The 12,339-nt window shown below is 35.4% G+C and overlaps 1 protein-coding gene across 1 annotated transcript in view; it reads right to left on the bottom strand.

Annotated features, from left to right (window-relative positions):
• The window catches only part of LOC143245035 (uncharacterized), a 68,895-nt gene that overhangs the window by 18,749 nt on the left and 37,807 nt on the right, over positions 1-12,339 (bottom strand). The window contains exon 2 of the mRNA XM_076490816.1: positions 10,877-11,377. Within this exon, the coding sequence (XP_076346931.1) occupies positions 10,881-11,377 (497 nt within the window). The 3' untranslated portion in view covers positions 10,877-10,880. The remainder of the gene's footprint in view (positions 1-10,876; positions 11,378-12,339) is intronic.

Here is a 12,339-nt window from a genome sequence, read left to right as displayed (position 1 = left end):
CATGCTCGCCCTTTCAGCCGTGGGGGCATTATAATGTTACAGTCAATCCCACTATTCGTTGGTAAAAGAGTAGCCCAAGAATTGGCGGTGGGTGGTGATGACTAGCTGCCTTCCCTCTAGTCTTACACTGCTAAATTAGGGACGGCTAGCGCAGATAGCCCTCGAATAGCTTTATGCGAAATTCCAAAACAAACAATCATTTAAGTAGTGTATGCAGAAAACTAATCATTATTACTAGGAGTTCAAATAACACTTCTCTTCAAACTTTTCTGCAGTTGTGCCAGTCTCAGGTTCTGAACTTTGAGAAGGGAATCACTGATAAAAAAAAAAAGCGCACCAAGCCAAATTCCATAAGAATGGGATTCAAACAGCTCTTTTAAAAGGCATTACAAACTAAATGATGTAATTGATAATACTATATTTATTTTAATAACATTTCAGAAGATCTGGTCAAACCAGTGACTGCAAATTCTGATCGAAATTTGGGATGAGACATTCATTCTTACAACCAACCCACAGCTTCAAGATGTAGAGAGCGTTTTTTGCGGTAATGTTTCAATAACTTTGACCTTAGATTTCCAGTCCGAGAACACTAACCACACGGCCACACCCAACTTACTTTCTGGCTTGAAAGACACTACTAACTGCTGGAAAATGAATTCGTAATATTACGAAATACTATTTCATTTAATGAAATAATGACATAACAGAGAACGTAGTGTGTTTGTGTCACCAAAATTGTCCGTTTTAACCAGAGAGAGAAAAAAAATGAAGAAAAAAATTTTGTTTTGGTAAAGGATCCTAAAAACTCGAATAATTATGCATTTAATTTTATATTCTTATAAATAATTGTTCCCCATATCCGGTTAACGAACATTCTTTGAATTTTCAATAAAGTTTAATAAGTTGTAAGAACATGCCTGTGGCTCAGGTTCATCAACTCATATTACTGTTTCCTAAACATTAAGTAGTTGTAACCTTCGTGGTGCTGTATCTATCATCACATTAAACAAGAACCACATATTCTGCAATAGACGTTAATCAAAAACAGACATGACATTCACAAGTAACTCCAACCACACGTGGTTTGAGTACTTCTTTTTTCAACACTCTCAACCCCAACTACGTCTTAGAGATACGTAAATAATTACTACTTAATGAACAAACTCTAAGCTAGTTTAAACTGACACGGACGCTTATTTATGATTAAGAAACTAAAAACAAAATATAATTGACGTGACAACTGACTCTTAGTTTTTTCCATTTATGTTAATTTCATTTGTTGCTTTTATTTTAAATAATTGCGCACACAGTTAACAACGCTGTCAATTTTCATCTTCATTCAAACAAGGAACTGTTACACCTATTCTCTACTGGCCAGTACTGATGAAAAGCACTCTCCCAAACATAAATTTCCCACGCCCAGAAAGGAGTGTACTAACTTGGTCAATCACATATGAGTTGTTTTTTTTAATTGCGTGGTATAACAAGGTGGCATAAAGATGAACAACATACTTACAATGGTTTAAGTTTTGTACCATTATCAACTTGTTTCTCAAGTTTTAAAGGTCGTGATTAAGTCCCGTTTTGTGTATAACATAAGTAGTCACTAGTAGACAGACAGACAGACATGGGGCGTAACAAATTATCCATGCCCCACCAACACTTTCTTATGCACGTTACAAAACCACGATTAAAAATAAATACGAATAATAATAATTTCTGCCCATTTCATACAAGTGGAGACAAATAACTTTTGTTAACGGCTACAAAGCCTTTAACATTCACAACAAATTTGTAGAACTGAACCACAACGTTCTCTATACGCAAATACTGAGTAAAGACATGCTACTATTATCACTTACCGTTCAATAAAAGTAAGTTTTTAAACCAATATTTTTTGCATGCTACAGGTTTGAGCATCATAAACAAATAACCAAAGTTGTGTAAACCGTACACTAAACATTCTTGTGTGAAGCCTTTAAAATATATCGCAAAACAATAAAATCAAAAATATTTTGTAAAGAGAGAATTACGTAAACCATGGAAACATGATAATTTATTCAAAAATAATGGATTTGCATATTAGAGGTGGAGAGAATAAAAATACAAAAACAGCTGTTTATTATATTCTAATGAATGGTATTAACAGTATCGGGTGTTCTTTATATTGGAACTGCAAACCAGTAACATAACAATAATGACTGTGAATTTCTTTTCCTCGCCAAAACGTAAATTTCAGTGAAGAAGAGATTACCTCAAAACTAAACAAACAACAGGTGGTTATTTTTATATTATAACTGCAAACTATGAAACAACATTATTAGTTACAACTATCACTAATAATAAAAAGCTTATTCCATTTGTCACACTGTCAAGAACGCTTTCACCCTCATTTTTGGTAATGTTCAACAATATACAACGTCGCTTAGCAACTAAACTATCATCTGATTGTTTTTAGGCCAACTATGATGTTTGTAGAGTTGAAATCCCTGTCGCACCAAACATGCTCTCCCTTAAGGCCCCGGAATGGCCAAGCATGTTAAGGCGTTCGACTCGTATCTGAGGGTTGCGGGTTTGCATCCCCGTCGCACCAAACATGCTCTCCCTTAAGGCCCCGGAATGGCCAAGCATGTTAAGGCGTTCGACTCGTATCTGAGGGTTGCGGGTTTGCATCCCCGTTGCACCAAACATGCTCGCCCTTCCAGTCGTGGGGGCGTAATAATGTGACGGTCAATCCCACAATTCGTTGGTAAAGAGTAGCCCAAGAGTTGGAGATTGGTTGGTGATGACTAGCTTCCTTCCCTCTAGTCTTACACTGCTAAATTAGGGACGGCTAGCGCAGATAGCCCTCGAGTAGCTTTGCGCGAAATTAAAAAACAACAAAAAACATGGTGTTTGTATTGAATGAGCAATATTCATGTTGAGTTTTAGAAATACTTGTGTTTTATTTTTATGTAACTTTGGTAATACAATAGCAAAATAATTTAATTCATCAGTTTTATGACATTGAGTTGTAGCCAAAACACAATAAACTTTATCAAGTATTGTTTCACCTATGCCTTATGTTACAATTATGTACTAAATTAGATTACAAATAGAGCTATTAGAACTAACGTCATGTCCCCTGGTGGAACAGCAATAAGAGTTCAGATTTTCAACGCTAAACATGCACACTTTACTTTTACATGTAAGGTCAACTTGTATTAAAGCCCTTAGCTACTACAAAAGACGTTGCATGGTAATTTAATTTTATAATAATACATATTGTTTTATGTGAGGGAAATGCGTTGAACCACGGAAAAAACCCAACAAAAACGTTAAATGTTTTACTTACATACAGAAGACTTTATAAACAGCAAAATAACTATTGTTATTACAGAAATGAAAGTAAAGGTGGAAGTATTCCGTTTAATTAATAACTATGTTGGAGATTGTATATTTGAAGACGTTTACTCATTTTGTATATTTTAAACTATTTAAAAATATATCATATTATATTTATTATTTTGTACTTTGGAACTTTAATTTACAAATATTAAAGTTTTAGTAGAATTACACATTATTAAAAAAAATATCACGTAAGTATTGGAGGAAGAAAATGTCAACACAAAACTGTCATAGGATTTCTCCAGGAAAGGAAGCCTTACCATCTCCACAGATAAACAAGCCATGGTAAAAGATAATAATTAGACTTGCTTAATCAGGTTCACGCAATAACGACTGTTGTTCACCAAACTGACTACTAAGTACATGTCTGTCCTGTCCCACCCGACCTGATGAGCGTTGGTACTGATTGACCGAAAGGCCTTGTCGGCACTGAACGTGGCAGATGTAGTGTGGATGATATATTATAACGTTTTCTCGTTTGCTTTCACTCGTAGGTTCTTAGAATGAGTAATCAAAAGGCGGTCGTTATTGTGGAAACGACAACATTAAAGTCAAAACACAGGTTTGAAAATAAGTTTCAGGTCGACTTAGGGATGTTATTAATTAGTTACTATTTTTGTTGTTGACTAATTAGTCTTGTTTATTTATACACGTGTAGACAGTATAAAGCCTCCTATACTGGCCACCTTATAGCATCACACTAATGTGTAAACGTATGGGAATATTGTTCAAACATCAGTATTCCTCATAACAATATAAGATATTCAATCAGTATTAACAAACGTTCTGTCCTTAGGTTTGTATTTGGTTCTGCGGTAAAGCAGTCCGATGCCATTTGTAGGAGTTTCTTTATTAGACATAACCTACGTTTCTGTCAACTGTGGCGGTTGTTTTTTGTTTTATATCAGTTCATTCTTCTACTGCTCGTTTGTCTACTGCTGGTTGAAGATAAAGCATGATATCTACAATTTACACGCTTGAATTTACCGCCTCCAATCATTTCTATCTCGAATTTAAACTTCCATCATTTCAGTGTTGTCTTTGTACATATATATATGTGTGTGTGTGTGTTACGCCTCTCCTTCCAAGGTCTCCAATCGCTTTAATTGTTACGTAGATATACATCATATAATGACTGCCACAACGTTGGATAGCAATGAAAATAATCATAGAAAGTTTATTTCGTCCTCTGTATAAACTACCGACAGTCAGGAAAATCACACCAAACATGCACCCTTTTTAAACATGGTCAGTCAAAAGCGGGGGGCAGACAGTTGGTAAAAGCAATTCATAGAACAAAGAAGCTTTTGTTTTCCGATCCAGCCCAAACATAATAACGCTGGCATCTTGCACCAATTCTTTCTTGCCTGTCTGTCGTAACCATAGTAACAAAACCGTCCGTATCAGATAAGTACTCCAGAAAGTACAGTCATGTGGGTCCCAGGCCCTGAGAACAATAATGATGTTGGATTTATCTTGGTTCTAATCAAGACAAAATGTAGAGAAGTATCGACAAAGGCTTTTTTCCACTACTCGTTCTGAAGGACCTGCCCCTTTACTCATCGTTGAATCTGAGAGTGGATGATGGCACGCATCCGGCGCCATTTCTCTTTCTTTTTTTTCGTTATAGTGAGGTTATTTAAATCGATTTAAGCTCAATGAGTGGTGAGTGGGTGGGTACATTTCCAGTCACGTTCCTCACGACCTCCAGAACTTACGTAAATAAGAACTTGGTAAATCATGGGTTTGTCAAAGATATGCTTCCAGAGTAATGTTACAATAGCTTCTGTCTTTTCACTTATGTATAAAAAAATATCAACATTTGATACAACTACTTCAAAAGAAAGCATGTAAGTAGCTGGTAACAGTTATTTAACGAAATGTAGTATATATTTCTGTTACTTTATCTCGGTAAAGAAATAAATATGTAGTTATTATTGGCATCCGAGCAAAAATATTGCAATCTTCTTATATCAGAAGTTGAAACCAGCAGACGTATAATCAAGATGTTGATCTATTTAAATATCTAATGTACATATGAAATGTGAAGTGACATTTCTATGGTCTACGTCTGGAAGGAAAAAAAAAAACGTATTTTCCTATTCATTAAAAACATTTGCAATTCTAAAGAAAGGCCCCCAGTGGCACAGCTGGATGTCTGCGGACTTACAACGCTACAAGCCAGGTTTCGATACCCTTGTGTAGCTTTATGCTCAATTTAAAAAAAAATCTAAATTGAGTGGTGTGTACATAATTATACACAAATATCTAATAAATATTTTGATATAACCCCTAAGTTTATTTGTGTTTGTGTTCAGAGATATTCTGACATTAGTACAGAATTACTTCAGTATTCATGTTACTTACAGCTGTTATTTTTAATAACAGTTCATACTAAAAAACAGTAAGATATTCTGTACACTAGGAGACTTCTCTCCAAATATTTGGAAGAGTGCGGGTGATCATGCAGTCCCACACCAAGAATCATATACAACATGAAAATTTATGTCTTTGCCAATTTTTTCTTGATTGCTGTAAGCGTGACCACACAGGAGCTCAAAATATACCTTTTAAGGTTATTTGACTATTGACCCCATAAAATATTTAAAAAGGCATAAAAAATAACGAAAAATACGTTGGGAGTATTGAAAAATGTATAATCCAACCAAGTTTAAAAGCCATAGGTCAAGAAGTGAAGAAATGGTAGTCGATTGAAATAAATGTTTCGAAAAAGAATAAAGATGTGAAGGGGACATTTCTATCTGCGAAGACGTAAAAAAAATATTATAATTGAAATTTGGCATATTCCCAAAATCGACATCAGTTTGATGAGTATTGGTGAATAACGTGTCCTATATAAAAACACTGATACGTAATAAACCTACAAAAATTCTATTCCTAACTGATTCTTCATAAGTAGTTTGGTTTCAAAATTAGTTTGTTTTGAATTTTGCGCAAAGCTACACGAGGGCTATCTGCGCAAGCCGTCCCTAATTTAGCAGTGTAAGACCAGCTAGTCAGCGCCACCTACTGCTATCTTCATAAATAAATCCTTGACAAATTATTGACACGTTGCCATTTTATTCGATAAGCAATGTCCAAAGTATATTAACTAAATACATTATTCACGTGTTCAGAATATATAATAACAAATTTAATGTACAATACTAAATCAGAAAATCAATGTATTTTCGAGTCGCCTCTTCATAACAAGTTGTTTAAGAATATTACCAGTCATCAAATATTCGAGCTAGTCTTACAAATTAGTCATAAAAGTTATGAAATGCTTGGGGTAGTCTTGTACTTCAGTAATAAGAACTTCTCAGTGAAAGTAGAGAACAGAATATAACATTACGTCAACTGGACTATACATATATATGTTGTATCTGTTGTCGATAAAGACTGAAGAGCCCTGGTACTGGGTCAAAGTGCTTTCCGAGTTTGTTTCGAAGGTTAAGTACCATGTTGTAGAAATTCGTTGAAGAAAATGTTAAAAAAGTCAAACTTTTTTGACACTCCAACGATAACATATTCAAGAACACCTGAAACTCTGAAACTGAAATCATCGCCAGAAAACAACAAAACAAGGACAATTAAACTGGAACAAATGTAGCCCTGTGGACAGTTGAAACTAGAACAAATGTAGCTCTGTGGACAGTTGAAACTAGAACAAATGTAGCTCTGTGGACAGTTGAAACTAGAACAAATGTAGCCCTGTGGACAGTTGAAACTAGAACAAATGTAGCCCTGTGGACAGTTGAAACTAGAACAAATGTAGCCCTGTGGACAGTTGAAACTAGAACAAATGTAGCTCTGTGGACAGTTGAAACTAGAACAGCCCTGTGGACAGTTGAAACTAGAACAAATGTAGCTCTGTGGACAGTTGAAACTAGAACAAATGTAGCCCTGTGGACAGTTGAAACTAGAACAAATGTAGCCCTGTGGACAGTTGAAACTAGAACAAATGTAGCTCTGTGGACAGTTAACCAAACTTTCTATAGGAATACTTCGTCCGTTAAAAACGTGTTTAATAGAATAACCCATAAACTTATTTCTATCCCATATTTATCAGTTATAAAGATGACTAAGTTTACTCGTAAAACAAGAATATTTTTTTATAATTTTATATTCTAGAGAAGTATAACATAAGTGCTAGAAAGCGACTGTGACTCACAGTTCTACAGATATCAAAGGTGTTTTTTTTCTCAATCTTATATAACCTCTCATACGTTTTTCATAAATTATTTACGTAATCGCTAATATAAACTTTTTCTTACTTTTTTAACGGTAACGTTCAACAGCGAACCGGTTTATTAAATAAAACTGTCAAAAGTTTGTTTTGTAAATTTTGTACTATTGCTTCTCATTTCACAATAAGAAACGATATTCTGTATCATATATCTTAAAACTATATGCTGAACCAATTATAGCTCGAATTAGCCTAACAAAGGTCGTTGAATGTAGCTTATTTTACCTTATTACCACGTTTGAAACATTGCGTTTCCACAAACCTTTTTTTAAAGTAGAAACTACGAACAAAGAAATAGAAACGCTCAGGCAAAAGTGGGGGAGGGGTGAGGGTAGTTTGGCCATATGTCACATTTCACGCCGACTCTTGCCTTGTCTGTTCGTACTAGTGTGGGTCTATAGACTCGTCACGTTCTTTCAAATTCAGGAGTGTAAGGTCAGTCTGCACGCATACATTATTCTACCCTAATCTTGTCAATGTCAAGCTTTCATGGGAAATTATGATGCACCATAATAACACGTGTTCAATTAGAGCCAACGTCAGAGAATCGAATCAATGAAGAATGACATTAAGCCAATATCCACGGATTAGAAACGGCTGTAGGGTTAAATTCAACATCAATCCTTCTGACAGAACCAGGTGTTCATCGACAGACAAGTCTTCGTTATGTTCTGCTGACTAATAACAAGTAGTCCAAGTTCACGATGTTGATGGATGTTTCAAAGGAGTAACCGAAGATAACCAGGACAAATAACAATATTTTCAAGGATTAGAATGGAAAACAAGTGTTAATTCACTTTGCGTGTTTCTCTTTATTACCATTTCTTGTTCAGAACACACATACGTAACAAACAACAAGGCTCTGCATACCTATAACAGTTAAATGTTTGTCTGTCTATCATGCTCTGTGTTTCTTGAATAAATGTATACATACATGTATATCAAAATGTTTATTTTTTTTAGATTAAAATTACAGGAAAATTATTATTTCATTACAGTTCCTAAAATTTCACATCACTTCCGATCCGTCAGTATTCATATATATTAAACGGTCAATCTGAGGGAAAAAAGCAAACTTATTAAACAAACAATCCGACCCAGAATGGCATTTGCAATAAAGTGATGCCAGTTTCCAATTCCACCGGCTTTTGCTATGACCATAAATAAGGCACAAGAACAAACCTTTAAAAAACAATGGATTGTACTTGTAACAAACTGTATCACTCAGTGCCAACTACAGGTTACATTTTCAAGGGTTAGAAGACTGACCAAAAAAAAGTGAAGATAGAAAACACCAAAGAACAAGGGTCATAAAGGAGCCTTTAGACAAATATTGCTTATCCTAAAGTACTGTAGACCAATTAGACGTAGACGTTGCCAGAACTTTAAAATTATCCGCTCAGTGACGTCAATGTGAGCGACCACTTTTCTGGTCGATGATGCTTAAGAAAAGTTGTAATGAATCTCATATCCGCCATTTGTTTACTTTGAGATTCTATACTACATGAGATGCGGTAGAAAAATGCACCCATCCATAGAAACAAAAAACACTCCTATATTTGTAAATATGATACACAATGTAATATGAATTGAATTGAATATTTCCCTTTTGACATTTCTTAGAGAAATGAAAACTGTGAAAAAGCGCTCACATCCTTAGCATTCTTTTCTTGTACTTAGTAAAATGACAAGGAACGGCGGCTTCCAATATCAAAATTGAGCAGTATAATGAGTTTTTGCGCCCAATGTCTCGTAACCAAAGGTTTTTGCCAACCATCGTAATACAGATTTCCTTCGTTAAAAAATAACTGCAATACAATTTCCATTGTTGAAATAACACATGGAATAGCAAAATACGGTTGTATACGGCCCAATAGACAATCATATTGCATATACGCTCTGATCGAAGGTTGGTTGAACATTTTATATTTGTTCATCATACTTTAGAGAAAGTAACCTTTAAGTTGTTTCAAAGGGCATCCTGTAGTATATATATATATAGGACTGACTGATAGCATGATTGCTATACTTTGTTTTATATCTCTTTTAACTTTGCTCCCCAAGAGACTCAACGGTATATATGCGAAGTTACAACGCTAGAAACCGGTTTTCGATACTCGTGGTGGGCAGAGCAGAGATAGCCCATTGTGTAGTTTTGTGCTTAACTACAAACAAACATTTAATTTGAAATCGCATACAAGTAATAACGCTAGCGGCAAACCAGGAGCCTGACGAAAGCGTTGAACAAGTAGGACAGCGAAAGTCCTACATTTATTACATTTCTCATAGTATGCACTTAAAAATCTTAACCAGACATTGTATATGAAATACACAGACACTATGTTAAAGAAGTAAGAAGAGAGGACAAAGAAACACCTATTGGTTTCATACCAGATGAATCTTTAAACAAAAAGTTATAATGGTAAATAAAAAGATACCGATTTAATAACTTACTGTTTAGCAGGGTTATTATAACTGAAATTGTATTAGTTCAACACTAGTCCTGGAAGTGTGTCTATATATATACGGGAAATGTAGGCAAACTATTAATCACCGACTTATAACTCATTAGATAACAGGGTTATTATATATATATATATATATATACAATAAATGCAGACATGCTCCTAATTACTGATTTACTAATTCGTTAAATAGCAAGATTATTATATATAATCCTACGTGAAATGAAGACAGCCTTTAAATTAACGATTTAATAGCCCATTAGAGTCATACAAGATAAGTTAAGGAAAATGCAAATAATCATTTACTAATTCAATGAATCACAGAAGATTAGAAGTTAAGACAGAAATTATAATACCCTTAAGAATGATTACCTCAACAGATTAGGATTTAAAACAAAAAATACAACACAGGGAAAGGTACATACCACTCTAAATGAGTTGGGTATAAGATCTAGATGAACATGTTCTCTATATAAAAAATACAACACAGGGAAAGGTACTTACCACTCTAAATGAGTTGGGTATAAGTACAACACAGGGAAAGGTACTTACCACTCTAAATGAGTTGGGTATAAGTACAACACAGGGAAAGGTACTTACCACTCTAAATGAGTTGGGTACCACTCTAAATGAGTTGGGTATAAGATCTAGATGAACAACACAGGGAAAGGTACATACCACTCTAAATGAGTTGGGTATAAGATCTAGATGAACATGTTCTCTCCGTCCGTCTTGTGAGAACTGGCTTAACAACACAGGGAAAGGTACTTACCACTCTAAATGAGTTGGGTATAAGATCTAGATGAACATGTTCTCTCCGTCCGTCTTGTGAGAACTGGCTTAAAGCGTTTCTCCGTCTGTCTGTTGGAGGTGGATTTTAATTTTCTCTTTGTCTGTCTAGTGGAAGCGGTCTTGAAGCCTTTTTCTGTCTGTCTGGTGGAAGTGGTTTTCAAGCCTTTCTCCTTCTGTCTGGTGGAGGTGGTTTTCAAGTCTTTCTCCTTCTGTTTGGTGAAGGTGGTTTTCAAGTCTTTCTCCTTCTGTTTGGTGAAGGTGGTTTTCAAGCCTCTTTCTGTCTGTCTGGTGGAAGTGGTCTTCAAACCTTTTCCCGTCTGTCTAGCGGAGGAGATTTTCAAGCTCTTCTTTGTCTGTCTGGTGGAAGAGGACCTCGAATTTTTCTCTATCTCTCTAGTGGAAGAGAAACACGAGCTTTTCTTTGCTTGTCTCGCAGAAGTTGTTTTCAGTTTTCTTCCTGATTTCCTCACACATAGAATTTCTGAAATCGTAACGTAAGATTAATAACAGCAACAAAAAACAACGACAAATTTATAATAAAATGAGTGTAGATTTTAATATAACTAAACAAGTACATGAACTACATTACTTGAATTGACTTACATACAATTCTTTCGTATGCCTCTCTATATTTTATTTATTGACACATATAGGTAAATTAGGAACCAGTTATTTTATACTCAAGGATATAAAGCTTAGTTTTGTGAAAGTTTAATATACCATCCAAAGCCTGAAAAAGTATATTTATAGTCTTACAGAGGTTGATTATGCTATATTAAAACGACTCATTATCACGTCGTTGTGGTCCATGTCGCGACAGCCAGTCACGAACTTTCTGATGACTCTGCAACACTGCCTATATTCCAAAAAATGTTGACGTAAGATTTTCATGTCCAAAGCGAACAATCCCTCTCTGATATGGTTTCTATAATCTATCTAATGTGCGAGAAGTTTAATCAGAACCTGTTTCAGCATAAAAGTGCATAGGCGACTTTAATAGTATGTTGTCTTCGTATCAAACAGCACGAATAACCATTTCATTTTCCAGCTGTTCGAGATATGTGACGTTCGAATGGAATGTATCACTTACCTCGCTGATCCCATGCCCTGTTGGCCTCGTCGGTCCTTCTTGATTATGTTGTGTACAACTACCTGGATCACGTGGACGGTTTTGATCCCATGCCCTGTTGGTCTCGTCGGTCCTTTTTGATTATGTTGTGTACAACTACCTGGATCACGTGGACGGTTTTGATCCCATGCCCTGTTGGTCTCGTCGGTCCTTTTTGATTATGTTGTGTACAACTACCTGTATCACGTGGACGGTTTTGATCCCATGCCCTGTTGGTCTCGTCGGTCCTTCTTGATTATGTTGTGTACAACTACCTGGATCACGTGGACGGTTTTGATCCCATGTCCTATTGGTCTCGTCGGTCCTTCTTGATT

This window comes from Tachypleus tridentatus, chromosome 1 (assembly GCF_004210375.1).
Source record: "Tachypleus tridentatus isolate NWPU-2018 chromosome 1, ASM421037v1, whole genome shotgun sequence".
NCBI lineage: Eukaryota > Metazoa > Arthropoda > Merostomata > Xiphosura > Limulidae > Tachypleus > Tachypleus tridentatus.
This window is presented reverse-complemented; position numbering and strand designations above follow the sequence as displayed.